Source organism: Hippoglossus hippoglossus, chromosome 5 (genome assembly GCF_009819705.1).
Source record: "Hippoglossus hippoglossus isolate fHipHip1 chromosome 5, fHipHip1.pri, whole genome shotgun sequence".
NCBI lineage: Eukaryota > Metazoa > Chordata > Actinopteri > Pleuronectiformes > Pleuronectidae > Hippoglossus > Hippoglossus hippoglossus.
The window spans coordinates 3,292,226-3,313,209 of NC_047155.1; the positions used below are offsets into that span (position 1 = coordinate 3,292,226).

Consider the following 20,984-nt stretch of genomic DNA (forward strand, 5'->3'; position numbering starts at 1 on the left):
AAAGGTGACGTCAGGTCAGCTTATCTTTCATCTGACAGGTACGTGGTACAGGGATGGGCCGGGACCAATATACGACTTTACAATCCACGGCAGATTATTGTTTATGCCACTTCAAGTTTAAATGTTTTCACTCAAGTCTGTGACTCCGACAGGATATTGTTGATCTCCTGAGTCACAGCAGCTTCGTCTCAAGACCTGAACAAACAGAAGAATGTAATGTATCACAATGTTAGGTGACACCTGCAACTACCTGGGCTGTGTACACGGGGCCAAGCCTTGGTAATAAAAGAAGCTCAGGCGCGTTGGAGGTATCAACCATCGTGATCTTTAGATGACTGTAATAAACAGTCAGTTGATATTAATAAATAAATAAAAAGTTAAAGAATAATACTATTCTCTCTCTATTCTGCACCTGTTCAATGTGCTTGTTTTACAGGTTTTTTTCTTGAGTCGTGTGTCTGGCATCGGTTCATGTCTGTATGTGGTTTTCCTTTCAGGAAATGGATACAAACCCGTTTCCTCCACCGAGGAAGTTATGTTTTCATTTGCTTGCTTGCTTGTCTGTTAGGTCACCGCATTAAACAAAACGTTTTGGTGCAGGTGCAGATCACGATGGAAACAATCGTGCATGTTTAGGGGACTTATGTCTATGATTGTGTACAATGTTGTACCAGTTACTTGACTTTAAAGGGACCTTTCGGCCTGGGTGGAGTTATGCCCTCGTCTGAGTGCTGTTAATGTTATTGCAGTCACAGGCTGAAAGCATTGCAGTCTTTGCTGTGCTACTGTCATTTGCCAGATACATCTGGACTCCATTCAGCAGCTTTGTGTGCCGTGTTAGTTCTTCCTACTGCGTATTGAGATCAGATCCCAGTGTGATAATAAGGCAGAGTTTCAATGCCAGGCATAAATGTAAACATGTGATCTAATGTATTTCTCTATATAGAGATCTCCACCCGTTGTAAGTGGAGTAAGAGGCTTTGACTGGAGACATTTAACTGCTTTGTCATGCTGGACAGGCTTTCTCCCTGCATTAGCACGGCACTGTATCACTGCTGCCATTTGTTACGTTTAATTGAGTGTTCGAACCAGTCCATCATATTGTAAAGCAGTTACTGCACATGTGGGCTGACGTGTGACCAACTGCGCAGACAGAAGTGCTGTAGGGCCCAAATGTGTTTCCAGGAATTTATCAGCAGAATCTGAAAACATTCTTCGACAAATCTCTTGTTAGTTTGGATCTGGTTCCAAAGCAGAGCCAAACTCTGTGGTGGTCCTGGGAGCGGTCCAGGATGCACTCAGCCTCTCAGCCGGTGCATGCTGGGATATCCCCTCATAACCACGAACAGAATTATAGGCGATTATGATCACCGAAGGCCCCTTCCACTTGTTAGAGAGGCAGAGGTACCACAGCACGTCCTGTCAAATGAAAAACACAACTGACAACTTCCCTGGTGGAAGGATGGGACATGGGCCGAGAAAGAATCTATTACATTTTGGGGCGGATCCAGTCTTTGTCACTTTCTATAACATTGTGCGACAGGGCGACTGTTGGGCCTTGGCAGAGGAATGCACTTTACTAAATGCCGTTCTAGTTTTAGCTGCTGTTGGCAGGACTTGTCATCCTAACTTTAGCGAGTCAACCCTCTTAAGAATAAGCAGCAGGTATTTTTCACGACTGACAAAGCAGGAACTGGATGCCTCAACATTACGTTCTTTCAGCTGCGACTCAGACCGTGGTCGGGCTTTTTAAATTGGCTTTTCAGTGACACATCACTTGCCATCACCCAACCAGCAGAGGAGAGAGAAAATCATTTGATGTATTTGCTAAGTGTGTGTGGTGTTAGTGGTCTGTAAGAGCTCGGCATAACTGTGCCACAGCCCATCACTTCTGTTATGTTTCCATTCAAGTTAGTTTTAACAAGTAAGAAAGAAGAAATCAGAACATATAGAAGTCACACAATGTAAAAAAAAAAACAACAACACCCAATCTCGCAACGTTTACGATATGCGCTCTACAGGGTGCCGTCGTAGCCCACATCGTAAATCACAAAGAGAATTACCAAAGAGCTCACCCTTTGTTCGGTTGGATAAAAGTTACTCTGATATTTTTGGCCACAGTATTTGTAGCATGAAAATATGACACTGTACTTTCCAGCTGCGGTCGCTGAGAGATCCACGACGCAGCCACAGAACCTGATTTTCAACATAGTCCTTCCCCGTCAGTTGTTCTTCCGCTAGCTGGCTGACAGATGATATGCACACAATCCATACATGTTTGTAGTAAACACACCACACCTATAAGAGCCTCTGCATTACGGGTCTTTTCGGGGCTTGTTGTGTCTACATTTTACAACCATACTTCACATCCTTCACATATTTTTCACCTCAGCTATTTTAGCTTTGTTTATAATTTTTCCACTCTGAGTTCTCCTCCAAACTACGAGCGGGAAGCAGTTGGTAAACAACAGGAGAAAGACATTATGGTGTGGAAATGACGATGTAGCAGCTCATACAGTTTGTGAACAGCATATGCCGTTAAACAGCACATGTCGTAACATGTCTACAGATTTCTCATGTTCAAACTGCCATAGATAAATCCTTTCATGTTCACGGATTCAATTCTCCAGAGTGACAGTAACAACGACCAGGATCCGTCCAGCTCTGACTTTTCCTTTTTAGCAGAGTTCTTGGAAGCGACGTCGCCATAAAACTTTCTGTAAAACAAATTGTTCCTCTGTAAACACAGAGACAGTAAGTGCTGAGTAATTCCTCTGGAAAGCAGCTCTGCAATCCAAATAATCTGATCGTCATTTGTGTGATGTTGGGTAACAATGTTATCAGTCCAGGAATAGAGCCAGGCAATGATATAATCTAATTAAACTGCAACTGTCAGCTGCAGTCTGGCTCCTGGAGGACCAGACCAACCACATACATGGATAAAGGTGTGTGTGTGTGTGTGTGTGCTAACAACATGCTAAAATGACATTGATAACATGCTTTAAAGGGGTAAAATCTTTTCATGATCTTAGTTAGGTGTGTTATCGTGTTAAGATAATCAGCACCATGCCAGAGTACAGGTGCAGTATTTGGCCATCAACCACAGAATTAGATGTAATATCCTTTTGACCTGTTGATGGCACTACATGAGAAAATAAGTGGTTAGCAAAGTTCATCTAAAGTGTATTTTATTAGACTGATAGATCGACACTGTCATCCCTATAGACACACACAGCTGGCATGGCCTAAAGTTTCTGTGTTCGTCACTTTTGTACCATTAAGTAAATCAATCTTTGATTCCTCATGGAAAAATGTGTATTTGGACTTTTCAGTTTGGAGAATGTCCCATCTACTAACGCGGAGAAGGCTGGGTTAATGACCTACACTGTCGCCAGCCACCAGGGGGCAATTCAGACCATTTGGCTTCCCTTTTGGAATGCTGCCGTGTCGCCTATCTCATATCTATTTAAAGTTTATGTCCCAAATTCCACAAACACGGTTTCTTGTTTACCTGGGTGTGGCACATGGTTTGAGGGGTTAATAGGGAAAATATAATTTGGATAGGGAAACTGTTGCTGTGGTATCTAAAGCAATTCCTTGTAGCTGTGCACGTACGTTTAAATGTTTCTGTTGTATTTCCAGTTATAAAGTATCTGAGTCAGATAACAGTTGGACTTCCCACAGCCAGACCATCTCCACTGTAGGTCAGGAGTTATTTCACATCCCTGTTTCTGCTCACGCGGGTGACAGCAAGTATAAAGTATCCTAATTTTAAACAAAAAGAATCTTAATCTTAGCCTGATATTAATTTTGATCTTTAAAAATCTAAACCTTATTCTATAATGTTCTAATCTTGAGTCTGACCTGTAGTCCACACACGTGTATTGTACAGATTTACAACAAACAATCTCACTCTTCACATATGACTCAGCAGGTTTATGTCACCAGCTCCCCTGATGAGGTGAAGTTTCCATTTTGGCACCTGAGGGGAATTCCCTGTGACCTGGTTTTGTAATTGGTGTTGTAACTATGCAAAGAGCAGAAACACACCAAACTACTATTCAACATCCAATCTGACAGCGACCTCTACTCTGGATCTGTCTGTCGCAGGTGGTTGGAACCAGAGTAGACTGACCAACCTAAAACTGCCCCGACTGAAGCATGTGGTGTGTTTGGGGCAGCTTGGACAGGGTTTTATCAGATTAGGAGACTCCTGCTTCATCCGGACAAACACGGCGTCTCAACAGTTCAATCGGTTCAGCTCATCACGGAGCAAACTGCTGCCGCCGCAGTGAGCGAATCCCAAAGTCCGCTGGAGATAACGTCATCTTCTGGATTCTGGAATTCAGTATCTGCTCAGTGTCCAGGAGAAATGTTCCAGAAACACCAGAAAATGTGTCTCTCTTCTAGCTCTCTCGTACTTCTACTGCAAAATCTCTCAAACTTTTACCTGTCAAAGAAAAAACTAACTGAAAAATACTTGACTTTGGCGGGGGGGGCGATGCCGATAACGTTACTCAGGAGTAAAAAATGTACAATACTGATGTACAAATATAGATATTAAAATGGCAATGATTCATAAGACTCCATTATCAGACTTTTATTACAAAGATTGTAATTGTAATTGAGGCTTGATATTTTTACAGTTTGACCATATATATTCTAACAAATAAATATAATTGGAAAGGAAACACAATTTCAACCACACATACAGAATTTGAAAATGTAAACATAAATACACATCTGAAAAATATGTTAGTAAAGTAAAATTAAAATACGTTTTAAAAGCTTTGGCAAACATAACCACCGATACGATATGTCCGTGAAAGACATTTATCTATCATCCGAAAAAACAGTAAATTGGTCAAGTACTACCTTATTAAATATATAAGATGATTTGCCAAAGTACATAAACACTTGAAGAACTACTCTCAATATGACAAAGATAATTAATTGTGACTTTTTTACCTCTAACTGGTTGAAGTTGGTGTCAGTCGTGGTTATTAAAGATGTGAGCATGAGCCTGGTTCAGTCTTAGACCTCCTCACCTCAGCAGGAGTGGCTGCTGTCATTTGAACTAACTCCGTCTCCCTCTTTCTTTCTGTGCAGGAGCTCTACAAGCCTTGAAGAGAAAAAAGCGTTATGAGAAGCAGCTGGGTCAGATTGACGGGACGTTGTCAACCATTGAGTTCCAGAGGGAGGCGTTGGAGAACGCTAACACCAACACAGAAGTGCTTAAGAACATGGGCTTTGCCGCCAAGGCATTGCAGGGTGCACACCAACACATGTAAGAGAGACATTTCCAAAGTTGTTGTGAATTTGCAAGGAATATTCCAAAAAGAAAACCTATGCATCAACCCAGATGTCCTTCAGAGTCATGATCTCTACTTTTCTTGTCTCGTCCCTTTTTTGTCCCTTCATATTCTCCTTTGGTGGCCAAAGAATCTAAATTGCCCGTTGATCATCACTGTTTTATATTGAGACAAGTTTGTTTTCATGCCTACGTTTACATGTTTTCTGTATTTCTCTCTGTCTTCCGTTTTCACAGGGACATAGACAAAGTAGAAGATTTGATGTCGGACATCACAGACCAGCAGGAATTAGCTCAGGAGATCTCTGATGCCATTTCCAGACCAGTCGGCTTTGGAGAAGAGTTTGATGAGGTGAGAAAATCGAGAAATACAAACGTTGTGAAGCCTGAAGTTGAGGTTTTACTTCTCAATGTTATCTTCTCCATTTTCTTAAACCAAATAAACCCCAGTAGGGTGGAGTTCCAACCATATCTGAGTGTGATAGGCTGAAAAACCTAAAGTTGATTGTTGGAGCTAGGCGGAGGTGTGCGCTCTGCAGATTTCTAGATGATTTACTCATCCTGCTGTGTGTGTTCAGGATGAACTCATGGCTGAGCTGGAGGATCTGGAACAGGAAGAGCTGGACAAAAACCTTCTGGAAATCCAAGAAACAGACGATGTCCCTCTGCCCAGCGTACCATCTACATCACTCCCTGCAAGACCAGGTACTTCATGGAACTTAAAGAATAGAATTTGATCCACATCACTAACATCTGCCAGAGAAATTAAATTGTATCATCTGTCTCTGTTTATTTGTAGCCAAGAAGAAGGAGGAAGACGAAGACGACTTCTCGGAACTCGAGGCCTGGGCAGCTAACTAAGCTAGCCTGCCATTCTAGCTAGCTAGTGCCCCTCTCCTGTCTGTTTCTGTGCTACCAGACTGGTCCCATACATCTGGAGGACAGACAGAGACTCTGGGCTCCTGAGCTTGCTGCTCTGTCTTAAAGTCGACATCCCAATATCTAACCATACCCCCAGCCCTGAAGTATGCACTTGTGCACACGTTTGCTGACTCGAGATGATGTGAACCCAGGCTGTTCTCTTCAAATTAATGTTATAATACGAATCACTTTGCTCCACCTGCACACTCCTCTGTATCTAAAGGGCATCGAGCATGAAAAGTAAATGTCGTGCCCTCACAGCCTGTGGTTATGATTATCAAAGAGCTCTTTTTAAGAAAAGGAGTGCACGAATGAGCACTTAGGGCCGGAGCTTGCAAGTGCATACTTCTAGGGACGGGTGTGTGGAGGAACACGACAATGCTTGTTTCTGGGAGGAATGTGAAAAAATAATCTAAAGATGTGTGGGAAGAAAAATCAAAAACAGAAAGACGACGTGACTCGGCCATTTCTCTGCTTCCTGTGCTGTCATGTCTCTGCTCTTCTAAGATGGTGACGACAACCTTCATCCACACCATCTCTGCTAAATCTCAACAAAAAGGATTAATGATGAAAGTGTGGGACTTTCTCATTGACACGTCACTGTCAAACCACACAAAACACATCACAGATATGTAACAGTGCAGTAAAACATCTGGCTATTAGAGAAATCTGTCAGCCATATCTCGCACTGCCGAAGTGCCCGTGGGCAACTTCTTGTTTACTTATCTAGGGCCATGTTGGTCCAACCACTTAAAATACTAAAATGTTGTGTGAGGAGAGTAAAAATAGATGAAAACGTTTAGAGTAACAGTGATGCCAGTGCTCTGGTTCCACTGGTGAACCTTAACCACCACGGTCCCCTTCGCCAAACATTGAAAAAGTGAAAAGCTGTTCAGTCACGATTCTTAGTGAATATCAGAAGCTTTCAACCTCATTTTCCAAAGCAACCGATGCTCATGCTAACGTGCTAATGCTCGACTTTGCCAGAGACTTTGGTTTCTAAACTTTAAATCAAGTCGATGACACTGGCAGATAAGAGCAGGAAAAATTAATTAAAAGCAAAAATGAGACAAAATCAAAAACTGAAATTTCTTTGATAATCCTGTAAAAAGGATCTGACCCCTGAGAACTTAAATAAGATTTATTTGATGTATTGATTTTCTAATTACAAAATCAGATGGATGAGTAGAAGCATGAGCCATATTATTATATTAGGACAGTGTATACATTGCTGTCAAGATGGTGCAGGTACGAATGGCCGCTAGAGGACACACTACAATGCGAGGTGCCGACTCCCTCGTCTGTGGTTTAACAGTGACGTCCTCTCAGAGAATCCCTCACGTGTTGAATTGTAAAGATTCTGGGTGTGAGCGTGCGTGATGTTTTCTCAGCGCCTTGACACAGTGACCTCTTGTGAATATTACGTCAACTCGAGACGGTGACCTGGATTTCTTTTTTTTTTCTTCCTTCTTTTACTATTAACTCACCTGTAGTGAAAAAACATTTGATTTGAACATTGAACAACACACGCGACATGCGTTGGCCTTCATGGAAAAATGAGGATTTGAGCGATTCCAGCTGCTGCTCACCGCCCTGCTACTTATGCTGTAAAACTACACTTCCCTCCTCCCATCTGCAGACACATTTATGCATGGACGGATTGAGGTCGGCCCAGAATCAAACAGCTGGTTGAGTGTGAACATGACGTATTTTTAAAAAAGAAGGAGCAATTTAAAAACTTTTCTCATTTTTGTAACGCTAAATCACCAAGTAAGTGGGTCGACCTCAACCCTTTATATTTAACAACAAACTATCAAAAAGAAGTGTAGATATGATGCCAATGGAGTTTGTTTTTCTTTTTCCTGTGTGTGTGCGTGTGTGTGTGTGTTCTGGCTCAAATATTACCCATGTGCTATCTGGCTGCACAGAAACAGTGTGACCAGTAGCCAGTTCTGCTCAGAGCTCTACAAAGGGTTGGACATTGGAGATTGTTTTTCCCGTGTGGCAACCATGTTGCTCTGTGACTGTTGTCAATGTTGGGTTGTATACACTTTATCTTAATAAAGTTGGGATTTAATGCAAACCTCAGCAGTGTCTCGTCTTTACCATAGACTGTCTATACAAGGAGAGTCTGGGTTTGGAAAGTGACGCCTATGCTAAAGTGCCTGAATGCTCAATCTCTGGTTTAAGGATCATGTTTGTAAATTACGGTCCCGTCAAATAGACCAGGAGGCACTGTATGTATTGGGGGGTGTGGATATCATGTGAGTGACAGCTTGCTTCGTCCAATGGGTGCAGGTCACAGGGTGTAGTTGGGAATGCAGTGTTTTCAAGCTCTCAGTCAGGCTCCGCCCCCCTGCTCCTCCAAATATGGTTACGTCTAGTTTTAGATAAAACAAGACGGTGCTCGAGTGGGTGACGTCACAGTGGGTTTTAACTTCACATACAAGATGAACGTCCCTTTCAATACCGTCTCAATCTGTGAACATCTGCAGCTTGGTTCTGTATAACATGTCCACAACATTCAACAACCGTGGGCTCCTCTAAGCAACTGACAGTGGTAATCAGTTGAAGTTTGAAGTGTCAGTGGTGCGGATGTGAATTAAGGGGCAGGTCCAGGAATTTAGTTTTTACACTTTCTATTACATTTTTGTGAATATTTTAGGGATTATAGTTCACAGATCTTAACTTTTCACAGTATAGGAGAATGTGTCTGTGAAGCAAACATCATTTAGGTTATCAGACCACTTCCTTTTTTTCTATTATGTTTCTACCACAAGAACTGAACAATCGTGTAGGATTGTTTGGCCGTGGCGGAGGAAGTTCCTGAGTGATTGATTGTGGATTCATTATATACGTGAGAGAAAAAAAGGCTAAAATAAATAATAAACAGCAGGATTTTGTGCAAATAATACAACTTGAGAATTTTTATTTAATTTAAATGTTTCAAATCAGAAAACAAATGTGACAATAACGTGTTTCCTGCACATGTCCACTATGAACACTTGAGTCCACCTCCCTCCAGAGTGTGAGACTCAAACCCAGCACCCGTCAGACTGCTGAGTCAACAACCCGCTGTCGTCCGGACCAAGACGGCTTGAAACATGGTCTTAAATTAGCTGCAGTCTTGAATTTCTGCCAGTGAGCAGAGTTCAGCCACTTGAACATGAGGCTGTCGCTCACTCCCTGTGTTTCTACGCTTGTTATTCACCCCAGACTTTTCATGCTACTCAGACATGTCATCATGTAGTACTGTGCATAATCTCTTATATCGGTTTTGGTGCCGATAGTTGAAGGTGTCATATAAAGTGAGTGTTCCGTCATTGAATAATCACCATTTTGAGCTGCATCCTGTTATTTAAAGCAATAAATAAATAAAATGATGTCCCTGACCCCTGACATCTGCTGCAGATAAACTCTGGAAAACCTGACCACAGAATATTTGAGTTAAAGGACAAAAGCTTGTGGTGGTGTCTGATTTTAAATAACTTGGAATTCAAACAGATGATTAAAAAGGTGCCATCAAAGTCTCTGAGACCGATGGGGACCCTTGACAAGCTGACGTTAAAACACTCGAGGCCAGTAGATATCATTACTGCAACATGGTCCAAGAATACAATCTACTTCATTTAAATATTTTGCTGATACCTGCCCAATCTTCAAGGTTTTTCATGGCCTCCGACACTGAGTTAGTTTATAATGCAGTAAGGACAGTAGCTGTGGGGCAACATAGGAGGTTACCAGAGGGAGCAGTGCAGTACAGACACAGTAGGTTTGGGCCTCCAACTACTGGAATATAAGTTTACTGTTGATTTAAGAAACAATTGTAATTATCTTACCTTTAAACACAAACTTGAGATGCAGCTAAAATCAAACCAAACTTGTCATATTCCACTTTATTTTATGTCATTTGGTTTAAATGCACATCTTCTCAGGGAGCAGCTGTCCATTCCTCCTGCTACTGATCTTCTGTATTTAAGTATTAAAATGTCAGAATTGGTTGTGGAAGAGTGAGTGTGAGGACCTTTACTCTCATTGGGTCTGAGACCAAGGGCGAGATAGAGTTAAGGGAAGGGCAGCAGCTATTCTCAGTACTGTGCCTTAACGCATAAACATGAACATATAAGACAACAAACAGTATTTTTACACTATGTTGCTTTTTATTGCTGCATTTTATTAATGACCTGTTGCATATAGTATGTATTGCCGTCTTTACATTTACATTTATTTTATTTGTATAGGTTGTGATCCCTACTCTGGTTTGAAATTCTGAATATGCTTTAATTGTTCTTCACTGTTTCCCATGTTTTGAACGTCCCGGTGTCATTTTTTAATTCCTCAACACTTCGAAGCAGAGTGCAGCGTAGTTTACATTTACTCATTAAACACTTGTGGGTCCAGTTTCTTGCTCAACGGTATTTCGCCACACTCTCTGTGTGGAGCCGGGGGTCAAACCAGGATTCTTCCAAGTTTGGCTTCAGATGAAAAAAAAAGTGTTTGTAGTTGATAATTCAGCAGCTTTGTATTTAACCAATGTGTCACATTATGTTCTGGTGAACCCTTCTGTAGATTGTGCATGTACAAGAATACACTTTGTACTGTTTGTTTAACAATGCATCTGCATGTGCAGGAACAAGTCACAGTTCAACATTTATACAATTTAATTTTATGTGTGTGGAACAGAATTTAAAAAAGGAGAAGCAGAATATACAGTTCAGCATTTTTGCAGAAGTTTTTATCTGGTGTACTGTTCAATCATTTTTATCTTTGTACTTTTATTATTATTCCTGGCCATAGTGTTTTAATCATAGGTTTGTTGTACAGTTAGTTTGGTTTGTGTAATGCACATGAATTATCCAAGGATTTTTGTATATATATATATATAGTGTACAAAATCCCTTATGTAATCTACAATATTAAATTCCATGTGTTGTAATAGTCACTATAATCAAACATAATAGAAAATTGGCCATTATGAACTTACTCTAACTTTATTACAGAAACATCTGACTCCACATGTGTTATATATTTATATTTCTCTACCAACTTGTTCCAATAGAAAGTGTATTTCAAGTGTATATATGTTGGATAATAATATTTTGATAAGATAGAACTTTTAATACATTAAAAAGCAGCAAAAACAATAGTGGAAACAACACCTGATGTAATGTACAATATTTGACTGCATGTGTTGTATTAGTCACAATAATAAAACGTAATAGAAAATCTTTCTTTATTCACTTTCACAAACATCTGACTCCACATCTGTCATTTCTCAACTTGCTCCAAACCAAAGCCCTGTCATTTGGTTGGGCCGACCCACGTCGACGAGGGATCCGACCGTCCAATCGGATCACTCGTGCGCGGGGCGGGGATCCTCCGCAGCCAATGGGAACGCAGAGTTGGCCGCTGGGTCCGTCGGTTAAACTTCGGCTCGCGGGTATAAAAGCCGAGCCGTCACTTTCCCGTCCCTCCTTCTCTGTCCCTCCGCCACTCAGGCCGCCGCAGCTCCTCCACCGGGTCCGAACCACCGACGAACCAACATGTCTGACAAACTCACCTTCAAAGTTGGTCAGTAGTTTGTTATTCATCCGGTGTTTTCAAACTCTTGCTGTTAAAGCCCTTGAACAAGATGGCGGGTTGCTAGCTAGCATGCTAACCGTGTGGTAACGTGTGCCGGCTTAAACCCGGAGAAGCTTCTCAGCGCGCAGTCTGACGTGAAGCTCGTGCGTGTCGCGTCACGTCGTGTCCGGGGGCTTTCATAACGTTAGCTCGCGTCTGGTTTTAGTTGCTGCTCACTTGCTAGCGTCATGTAAATAAACACTGTTGTTGTTATTGTTGTTGTTGTGCGGTTAAGCTAGTTAGCACGTCGTGTTAGCACGTTCGTAAAAAGGCGAACAACGCGTGAGTTTCCCACTGCACGTGCGTCGTAGTTCGCAGGTTTTTCTCGATGTCCACACGTCAGAATGAATCGACATGTGGAGGTGTCCGCTAGCTGCCGAGCTGCTTTGAACGCAAGTGTCTCCCCCCCCCCCCGCCGCCTTCTGGGACTTGTAGTTTTGTTGCGCAGCGAGCCTCGGCTTGGATCTGTGTTTGTAAACTACAAAGTCCCGTGATGCCCCGCGCGCGCGCTCGCCGCCAGATCCGCAGGAGTGAGCGAAACAGGCGGCGAACGTAACTTCACACCGGAGCAGGGCACGTGGTGCGCCTGTGCATTTATACGAAGTTTATAAAAGTACATTTTTATTATGCAAATCTGACATTTAACTGTTTTTATTCGTCTCCATAAACCAGATTACACAAAGAGAACATGTGTGGTGGCAGCTTTGCGTCGAGGAATCAATAATCCACCTGGAAAAAAACAAAATGTACAGAGTGAACATGTCAGAAATCGTGTGGAAAATACAGGATATAAAGTTTATTTAACTTGAGCTTAAAGTAATAAGTCATTATCTGAACACGAGACCTTCTTGTCTGGTGTGTAAATATTAAACAGTTGGTTTAGAAGTTGCACAATGTTAACAAACAGCTTCAGGGCAAAGTCCACATCTCAAGGACTGAATTCTGTCCGGATCATTCCGGACATATGGATCATTACATTATGATCATTTGATTTAATTCAGGCACTGACGTGTAAAAACATTTTCCACAGATATTGAATTTGCAGCAGGGGCTGACGGGACAAATTATCAATGCAGCATTTTATAGAAAATCACTTTGCTATATGTACATTCTTTTATAATGTAATAAATCAGTTAACAGAAACATATTGGGAGTTCTGGTCAAGTCATCACTTAATTGAGAGGAACTCTGGTAATCTGACTAAATCCTGATCAATTAACTGGGTTTGTTGTTTTTCAGAGAATTCAGCCTGGAAAGTCATTTTGGTTTTATATCTGATAATGTACGATATGTGGATATCGTAATAAATCAAATGTCCCTGGACTGTTTGTCAGACGAACTAAGACATTTAGAAGTGTTACAGACCTCTCGTTCTTAGTCTTTTATATCAAAACAAAATATATTTTAAACCAATTGATGCATCTAAAGAAGTGTTGCCTCGTGTTTAGTCACAGCTTTGACCGCTGTGTGAACTTAAGTTCGTAATCCTCTGTGGACGTTCAATCAGCCCAGTGCTGGTTTAGAGCAGTCAGGCTGGTGGAGGTGTGTTTGAACAGGCTGCAGCTGCTGTGGTGGTGGAAGGGGGGGGGGGGGTTGTAGTTCAGGACTTCACCCTGTTACCCTGAGTTTTAACTTTCAGCATAAAACGGGAGGGCCTCACTTCCTGTTAGATCACAATGCCTCTCTCTGTATCGTGATCATCTCCATTTTAAAGTGCAGAGAATGAGATTAGTGGGTGAATGGGAGCAGCTGCTGAATATCAGCCTGGTTTTGACGCTGCAGTGCTGATCGTACTGTTCCTACTGTTCCAAGTTTCTATTCAGCCAAACTCACCTGATTGTGACAGGACGGGCTTTTGTCATCACCTTTTTACAGACTTTGCTTTGTTTGGATGACCTTTTATTACCTATGTGTGAACTTATAAACCAACGATGTATATTAGAACACATTTTTCTAAACTGTACAATCTCTCTTCTAGCCGATATCACCCTGGCCGAATGGGGGCGTAAGGCCATTGATATCGCAGAGAATGAGATGCCTGGTCTCATGAAGATGAAGGAGCTGTACGGTCAGTCGAAGCCTCTGAAGGGCGCCCGCATCGCCGGCTGCCTCCACATGACCCTGCAGACCGCCGTGCTCATCGAGACCCTCATCGACCTCGGAGCTGAGGTAAAAGCTACAGGCTGCTTTTAAAGTTTCTTTAAAAAATCCTACCCCTCGTGAATCCACATATTAGCTTAGTATGTATTTTTATTTGAATCAGCATCAACTTAAAAGTGCCTAAATATGCCTGTTTGTCAAGATGCATGAATTATATCTGTAAAAATGTAAAATCTCACTTCATGGTTGTACCACTTTAATCTATCGATCAGTAGTTTTTTGCGTAATCCTGGTGACTAACATGTAGGTGTGAAAACCTGCCCTCGGAGCTTTGTTCAAAAACTGGTTTTAATGAGCCGAGTTAACACTCAATTTGTATCCAGGGCTTCCACGTGCCCTGTGATGCACTAAAGTCAATTTAATGAGCAAACAAGGATTAGCACATTGTGCAGACGTGACACGAAACTAAAAAAACCTTTACTTCTTTAATCTGTCCTTTCTCTTAAACAAGGATGAGGGGACTTTGTCTCCACTGAAATCCAGTGATGTTGGTTGTTCATTGTCCAGTCAGTTAAATAATTCCAGGAGCAACAGGACCTGGTTTTGTCTGTAGATTAGTCATATATATTTATATAATCTTCAATAACAGTAGTTTTGTTGTGGTTACTTTGTACCTGGAGCTGTTCTTGTAACTTCCATCTTGTGGACTTGCAGAAGTGCACATCAGCAGCAGTAGATGAAAGGGAATGAGTTTATTGATCATTAATTTGAACTGTTTCAGTGAGTCTGGGTTTTTGTCTCAAGGCCAGTGGGTTGTATTAGCATGTTGGTTTTATCTGTAACCAGGACTGGTCTGTTCCTGCAGGAGCCTGCAGCCTGAGAACAAACACAGAATAACAACCTGCTCTCGTTCTACCTCTTCTCTCTGTAGCGGAGTCTGCAACTCTACCAGACTTTGTGTTTATCTGTTAAACCAGACAGATATTATTATTCATATCACTTTGAGCTGAATGATTTCTTGCCCCTTGAGGCGGGTGGTGTTCTGCACTGAGACTCTACAACAGAGGACTCGGAGTCATACTCTCCACTCACAATTTAACTCGCACACACTTGTACAGCTGTAACCGTTAAACCTGTGAAAGTAATCTTTTAATTTAATTGTCTTGGATTCTAAAACATGACACCATGACTAATCTCTGCTGTGTCATAGTTTCCCAAGTCTACACTTATGTCCATTTTCACATGCATGTCTCTTCCTTCCTCCCACAGGTTCAGTGGTCGAGCTGTAACATCTTCTCCACCCAGGATCACGCTGCTGCCGCCATCGCCAAGGCCGGTATTCCAGGTAACACACGCCCCCCTGTGTTTGATATTCAAATGTCTGTAAAACTGTCGTCACTAAAACCTGAAAGTGGAGGTCTGCAGAGAAGGTGGTTGTTTTAAAACTATTGGTGTGGACATGGCCTTGGTGCGATTCCCACCAGCGACGATTTATATTCACCCACCGACTCTCAGAACGGAAACAAACCAACCAGTGTCTCTGTTTCTGCAGTGTTCGCTTGGAAAGGTGAGACGGACGAGGAGTACATGTGGTGCATCGAACAGACTCTGTACTTCAAAGATGGTCAGCCCCTCAACATGATCCTGGATGACGGAGGCGACCTGACCAACCTGGTCCACCAGAAGTACCCCAAACTGTTGGCAGGTCTGTTTTTATAAACATGCTGATGCACAATTTGACACTGGGTCTTTTTTTGTCTTCATCTCTGTTCCTGAGTTTATCCCAGAGCTGTTTCCTTTTGGTACCTTTTTCCAACATGTCCATGAAGGGGGAAGAATTTTTTAATTCAAAACGATCTTTCATGGATCATATTAATACATTTGCACGCTAAAGCAGTGATGTGCTTGTTTTTTTATCTCCTGTCCCTTGAGGCGTTACAGCTCAACTGTCAAAGTGTTGCAGCTGTGTCAAAGGGTGGCAGAGAGCGACTGGTGGTGGTCTGCACTGAGACTCTACTACACGGAGGACTCGGAGTCATACTCACAGTTAAATATCTACATGTAGCCCTGTTCGTAACTTGAAGTGCAGCATCAGTCAAACATCATGTACATAGTAATAATTGTGACCCTGTGTTTTCAGGTATTCGTGGATTGTCGGAGGAGACAACTACAGGTGTTCACAACCTGTACAAGATGATGAAGAAGGGCGAACTGAAGATCCCCGCCATCAATGTCAACGACTCCGTCACAAAGGTAACCGCCTCGAGCTTGAATCCTCTTCAGCTGAAGCCGGTCGCATGAATACGACGACATGCAACAGAAATGTATTCATCTTTTTCTTTTCTTCATCGTACGGGATTGTTCAGAGCAAACAGACTTTAAAACATCTTGAAATGATCTCAGCCACTTGACCCGAGTGACACTTTGAAGTCATTAGAAATGTCTGACTTATAAGTAGTGGAACAAAATGATAAAATCGGACACTTGGGAGAACTGTCCCGTCTCTTCTCTGTTCTGTCAGGAGGGAATAACACAAATTGTGTTCCATCTGTCTCCTGCAGAGCAAGTTCGACAACCTGTACGGCTGCAGGGAAAGTCTGATCGATGGTATCAAGCGTGCCACTGATGTGATGATCGCTGGCAAAGTCGCAGTCGTGGCCGGTTACGGTGACGTGGGTAAGGGCTGCGTCCAGGCGCTGCGCGGCTTCGGAGCGAGAGTCATCGTCACGGAGATCGACCCCATCAATGCCCTGCAGGCTGCCATGGAGGGTAAGTGATGATGGACAAAACTGAAGTTACAGCATCACCATGAATTTTAATCGAGGAGAGAAGGCCACTGTGGATAGACCTTTCTATCAGATTGGGGATTAAGATTTGTCCTGAAGACTGAACTGCACCGCTGTCAGATCAAATCTAAATGTGAACTCTTCAGACATGACCTCTGGGTGAAATCTGGAGAATTGGCTGCAGAGTTTATCCAGAGTTTGTCTTTCACACACACAACACAGAGGGAGGTTTTCTGCACAGATGCGTTCACAACAGCAACAAATCCTCCATTATTCAGGGAGAGGTGGAGCAGCCGGCGCTTCTACTTCCTCCCACTGCAAAAATTAAACAGAATATCTCCGATCCCGAGTCTTTGATGTAATTATCGTGTGGTGGAGCTGTCGTCTGTCAACAAGACTAATATTGACTTCATGTCTTCTCCTCGTGTCTCTGCAGGTTATGAAGTTACCACCATGGATGAAGCTTGTAAGGAAGGAAACATCTTCGTCACCACCACAGGCTGCGAGGACATCATCCTGGGACAGTAAGTTCAAGCAAAGGTCATGTTTAAGTTGGACAGTCTTAATTTATGCCCGAATTCTTGTATCACATCGATGTTTGCACTGTGTGAAGTTGTACATTTCGTGTGTTGCCCTCAGACACTTTGAGAACATGAAGGACGACGCCATCGTCTGCAACATCGGACACTTTGACTGTGAGATCGACATGGGCTGGCTCAACAAGAACGCAGCAGAGAAGATCAACATCAAGCCACAGGTAGGAAGAACTAGAACAGATTTATTCTTGTTCGGTGTACAATCGAAATCTGTCCCTTCGGTGTGACTCATCTTCCTCCTCTTCCTCAGGTTGATCGTTATCGGATGAAGAGCGGTCGTCACATCATCCTTCTGGCCGAGGGCAGACTGGTCAACCTGGGCTGTGCCATGGGACACCCGTCCTTCGTCATGAGCAACTCCTTCACCAACCAGGTGAGTTTCTATGAACCACAGAAAGGAGGAGGTGGCACTGATGGAATATTCTTTACATTACAACTACTTTTGTTGTCAATAACTTTGTATTGGTTGATACTCGAACACTCAAGATTTCAGTTTGCAACCGCGACATATTGATGATAAAGTTGTTGCAGCTTCACTGAACACGCGAGTGTCACCGTCTGTTCTCTCCTGTAGGTGCTGGCTCAGATCGAGTTGTGGACAAACACCGATAAATATCCTCTGGGAGTTTACTTCTTGCCCAAGAAGGTCAGAACACACTCAACAAGATAGTTCAGTGTTTTAGTATCATCTGTGTGATGTGCCACTTAAAATAGAAGAGAAAATAACATGTGAAAGATGTCAAACGTAACTTGTTTTAATTATGAATTGGTAACTGTTGAAGATGTTGTTAATTTGCAATGTTTGAAATTATAATAATCCAAAATGGACAGATAATTTGCATCTTTCCTCTGAAATAGACATGCAACTTTATTTTTAGAACTGCAAAAGATGATTAGACGACCAAAACACAAACCTCAAACTAGAATGTCACTCAGAGTAAATACCCCGGCCAATGAGTTTTTCCTTGGCCCATGAAATAATAACAGTACATTTTGCGTAGCATCACGTTGCAGAGGTAACACAGACGTAGAGAAATGTTTAAAATATAAGACGTGTTCCAAATGGATCAGGTTTCCTCTAACAGGATCTCTGCTGTCTTGTTTCTCATCAGTTGGATGAGCAGGTCGCAGCCGCTCACTTGGACAAACTGGGAGTGAAGCTGACCAAGCTGTCAGACAAGCAGGCCAAGTACCTGGGTCTGCCCACGGAGGGGCCCTTCAAACCGGACCACTACCGCTACTGAGCCCGCCGGCCCGGCTGGGGAACAGACAGGAGGAGGTGTGGCTAGAAGGGTGTTGGTGTTTGGTGGATGGGAGCACTCTGACTGTTTTGGCCTGTTGCACTCTGGGTAAACGCTTGGGTTTCGGACAAATATCAGCTTTTCAGGGAAACAAGACGGTTTTGTGTTTGTTTTTAAAACGGCCTTCAATAGCAACTGCTTAAAAGTATTTAGCATTTTCGCACAAGTTGCATCTTGTGAGTACAACTGGTCCGACTTGGCTGAAGATTGAATCAACGACATGTCCTGAAACGTGAACCTGCATCAACCCAACACTTCCATTCACTAGTTGTGTGTATGGGACCTAGAAGGCGCAAACGACCGTGCACGTCTTTTGTTCAGAGCAGCAGCCAACCTCAGTAATTCAGCTAAACCATCGTCATCTTCCTCCGACACGCCATCGTTCACTGATACCTTCAGTCTCCTCTTTCTCATCAACACTCTTCTGAAACACCGTCTCGTGCTACTGTGACGTTCTTAAAGAGAATTCCTCTTGTTCATGTCATTCCCTCTTCGTTTATGGAATCAAATAAATCCTAATGATTTTCTAGCTGGACTCTTGCCTCCATCTCGCAGGGGCTCGAGGAGAAAAGGTGCATTTCTTCTGAATCTTGAGGCAAACAGTTTATTGTGCAATGGTCTTATTCCGTTGTGCGGTCACATTAATACTGCCCTGTGTTAGCACTTAGACAAACTGTGCGAGAAGCCGGGACACGCTCAGGAACTCGCTTGGTGACGAAGGGCGTGTTCCCCGCTTTAAGACGAGCGCCGCTGCCAAAGGAGCCACCAAAGCAAGTCATGTTTTTAAAAAAAAGTCTTATTCTTTATGCTGCCTCATTTTCTTTTTTTTTATTGTGATTTATTTAATTTGACTGAAAGCCCCGATTCTGATGCTGGGTGGAAACGGCTCAGGGTGGAGTTTCAAACTGGTCTCTGTTCTAAACGGTTACAGCCTGAATGTGAGTTCAGCTGCTTGTAGACAATGGATCATGTTCAAACTGACGATGTGGCGATAAAAAAAACAAATTAAAATGAAAAACTGGACTCTTGTTTGTTTTCTCCTTATATTCATGTTGTCAAATATATATTATAATGCAAAGAATAAATCCGAGTTGAAGCTTCAGGTCTCTGATCTGTGGACTGTATGTCGTAGATATTATATACTGTGGATAACATGTAAATTATTATATATACATATCACAATTTTTCTATATTTACTACATGTTGAGTTATTTCCTGGTGTGGAGCAAAAGTTTTGAATGACATAAGACTACACCTCTGAGAACTAACACCATCGACTTCAGGTCAGAATACATGGTTTCAGTCACAGATCTATAAACCTGTATTTTCATCTTCTGCAGCTGCACCAGTGATGGCTTTTTATTTTCATTCACCACACAGTCGGTAAAGTGTTTGTGTAAGCTGCTCGGAAACAGGCCTCTGGTCTCTGAAGTGGTTTCTTGGAATCGAAGCTGCCGTGTTTGGCCACAAAACACAAACGGACCAGAGCTCCTCCGCCAGCTGGAAGCACCTGATAAGATCGACTACTGTCCCTCACACCGGGGCCGTCAGGGTTTAAATTTCATTATTAAAACTGAGTTTCCTGACACAAACACAAAGCAGATGTCAGAGCAGCAGATTTCAATCAGTTTCAGAACCACTCAGTCGGTTGATTGGATTAAAACTCAAGAGGTGGGATGGAAAAACCTTTTTAAAACATGAAGTGACTGAAAAATAAAACAGTTCACTAGATAGATCCTCCACATGCGCTCGTACTAAAATACACCAAATTATTAATCCACCAGTGACAATCGTCCCCAACAAAACTAAATATTGATAAAGATTTACTGTTCATCAGCCTGATTCTTATTTGAAACCTTAATTTGTTCTAAAGTGGTTCAGGTTCTCTGAACTTTAAGAGTCACACAAGTGAACCAGCATTAATGTTTCACATCAAAATTTAAATGTGTGTGAAGGATCAGTCTGCGGTTAAATATCTGTCTCTACAGTGATCGTCCAGCAGATGGCAGCCTGCCTCTAATCTGGAAACTGGATTATTGTGTGGTTGTGGACAGTTTGTGTTAAAACCCTAATTCAGCATCAATGAGGACGTTTTGTGTGTTTATGACAGTTTAAATTTTTGGTTGGTACCAAGTTTATGAAGGAATATCTCAGTCTCAGAACTTCTAATTCATTCACATTCAACATGAACAAGTAGTTCTTAATGTGAGTAACTATGTTTCTGTACAGAGATAAGCACAGTGAATGGTCATTGACTCTCACTTTGAACTCATGAGATGACAGTGAACAGTCACATATGAAATGTCAGCATATTTACACTAATTCTTTACTCATTAAATATGTTATT

At 42.3% G+C, this 20,984-nt stretch overlaps 2 protein-coding genes and 1 non-coding gene across 3 annotated transcripts in view; all 3 read left to right on the forward strand.

Moving 5' to 3' along the window:
- chmp4ba (charged multivesicular body protein 4Ba) overlaps positions 1–8,320 on the forward strand; it is a 9,363-nt gene extending 1,043 nt beyond the window's left edge. The window contains exons 2-5 of the mRNA XM_034585215.1: positions 5,110–5,287; positions 5,549–5,663; positions 5,890–6,016; positions 6,111–8,320. Of these exons, the coding sequence (XP_034441106.1) occupies positions 5,110–5,287; positions 5,549–5,663; positions 5,890–6,016; positions 6,111–6,172 (482 nt within the window). The 3' untranslated portion in view covers positions 6,173–8,320. The remainder of the gene's footprint in view (positions 1–5,109; positions 5,288–5,548; positions 5,664–5,889; positions 6,017–6,110) is intronic.
- Positions 8,321–11,646: 3,326 nt separating this feature from the next.
- ahcy (adenosylhomocysteinase) lies at positions 11,647–19,664 on the forward strand. Its single transcript, XM_034585380.1, has 11 exons — positions 11,647–11,803; positions 13,833–14,023; positions 15,224–15,299; positions 15,507–15,659; positions 16,095–16,207; positions 16,516–16,723; positions 17,177–17,264; positions 17,380–17,497; positions 17,587–17,709; positions 17,911–17,982; positions 18,449–19,664. The coding sequence occupies exons 1-11, from the start codon at positions 11,776–11,778 to the stop codon at positions 18,578–18,580; spliced, it is 1,302 nt and encodes a 433-aa protein (XP_034441271.1). The 5' UTR covers positions 11,647–11,775; the 3' UTR covers positions 18,581–19,664.
- LOC117762320 lies at positions 15,874–16,006 on the forward strand. The gene has a single exon (XR_004614008.1). It is a non-coding gene; the product is annotated as a small nucleolar RNA SNORA17 (small nucleolar RNA).
- Positions 19,665–20,984: the final 1,320 nt, after the last annotated feature.